The sequence below is a fragment of the Prunus dulcis genome, unplaced genomic scaffold (assembly GCF_902201215.1).
Source record: "Prunus dulcis unplaced genomic scaffold, ALMONDv2, whole genome shotgun sequence".
NCBI lineage: Eukaryota > Viridiplantae > Streptophyta > Magnoliopsida > Rosales > Rosaceae > Prunus > Prunus dulcis.
Window position 1 is genome coordinate 25,335 of NW_023010220.1, and position 1,165 is coordinate 26,499.

Sequence of the window (1,165 nt, forward strand, 5' to 3'; positions counted from 1 at the left end):
ATGGCCTCAAGCACTTCTACCAGGCCCGGCCAAAATGTTTTTAGGCCCATTTATAAAAGAAACCAAGAAAGACCTCCCGACATTGTAAGCTACTTCACAGTGGCTCCAGCCACAACTGTAGATGCAAACTTCTTCACATTCACTCGCATGCGTGCTCTTGTTGGAGGAGCCCCTCCCTCAACGTTCAAGGTATTGAAGGCAACCTTGGCAGAGTTTTCAGCTCTCAATGGCCAGTGTCTCTTATACCGTCCTTCAATTCCCATCTGGCACTACGAACCTCCACACACTCATCCTCGCTCCGCTGAGCTCCTCTTCCTAGTCGATGGTACCCTTGGAGTCGGGTTTGTTGACACGAAAAACCACCTCTTTACGCAGACACTTCAAGCTGGGGATCTATTTGTGTTCCCCAAGGGAAGTGCACTACCAGCACAATGCTAATGCACAAAAACCATGGCAATTTCTTACACGACTCGAAACTCGCACGGAAAAAACACGATCCGAATTCATATGATTAATAGTTGGGTAATTTTCGGGTCAACCCGTTATGATCCATTTAAAACGGACGGGTTTCAAGTCAACCCGCCAACCCATTTAAACACATGTTTAACCTGTTTATTAAACGGATCGTGTCAATCCGTGTAATACACTTCAATCCGCGAAAAAATGAAGAGAAATGAAGACTTCAAAACACACACAAGGGGTTTCAAACTCCCACCACCCTCATTCCTCTTCAACACCTTATCCACCATGCTACATACAACCTTGTGATTATATATTATGCCTTTAGATATTTATAATGTTTCTTTTTCTTTCTTTTCCTTCTTTCTTCTCCTCTCTCTTTTTTTCTTTCTTTTCCTTCTCTCTTCTCTCCTCTTTTTTTTTTTCTTTCTTTTCCTTCTCTTTAGTTTTCTCTCCTCTTTTGTTTTTTTTAATTTTTTATTTCTTTCCTTCTCTCCTCTCTCTTTTTTTTTTTTCTTTCTTTTCCTTATATTTTCTCTCCTCTCTTCGTTTTTTTATTTAAATTTTTTCAATTGTGAGTTTTGTAACATACATGTTATTATTTATAAACTCGTTATACGACTCAAAACCCGCATGATAAAAGACGACCTGAACCCGACACGACACGTTTATTAAATGGGTTGGGTTTGGGTTGAACATTCTTGAC

At 40.2% G+C, this 1,165-nt stretch overlaps 1 protein-coding gene across 1 annotated transcript; it reads left to right on the plus strand.

Annotated features, from left to right (window-relative positions):
• Positions 1-438, plus strand: LOC117613222 (putative germin-like protein 9-2). Its single transcript, XM_034341852.1, has one exon. The coding sequence runs from the start codon at positions 1-3 to the stop codon at positions 436-438; it is 438 nt and encodes a 145-aa protein (XP_034197743.1).
• Positions 439-1,165: the final 727 nt, after the last annotated feature.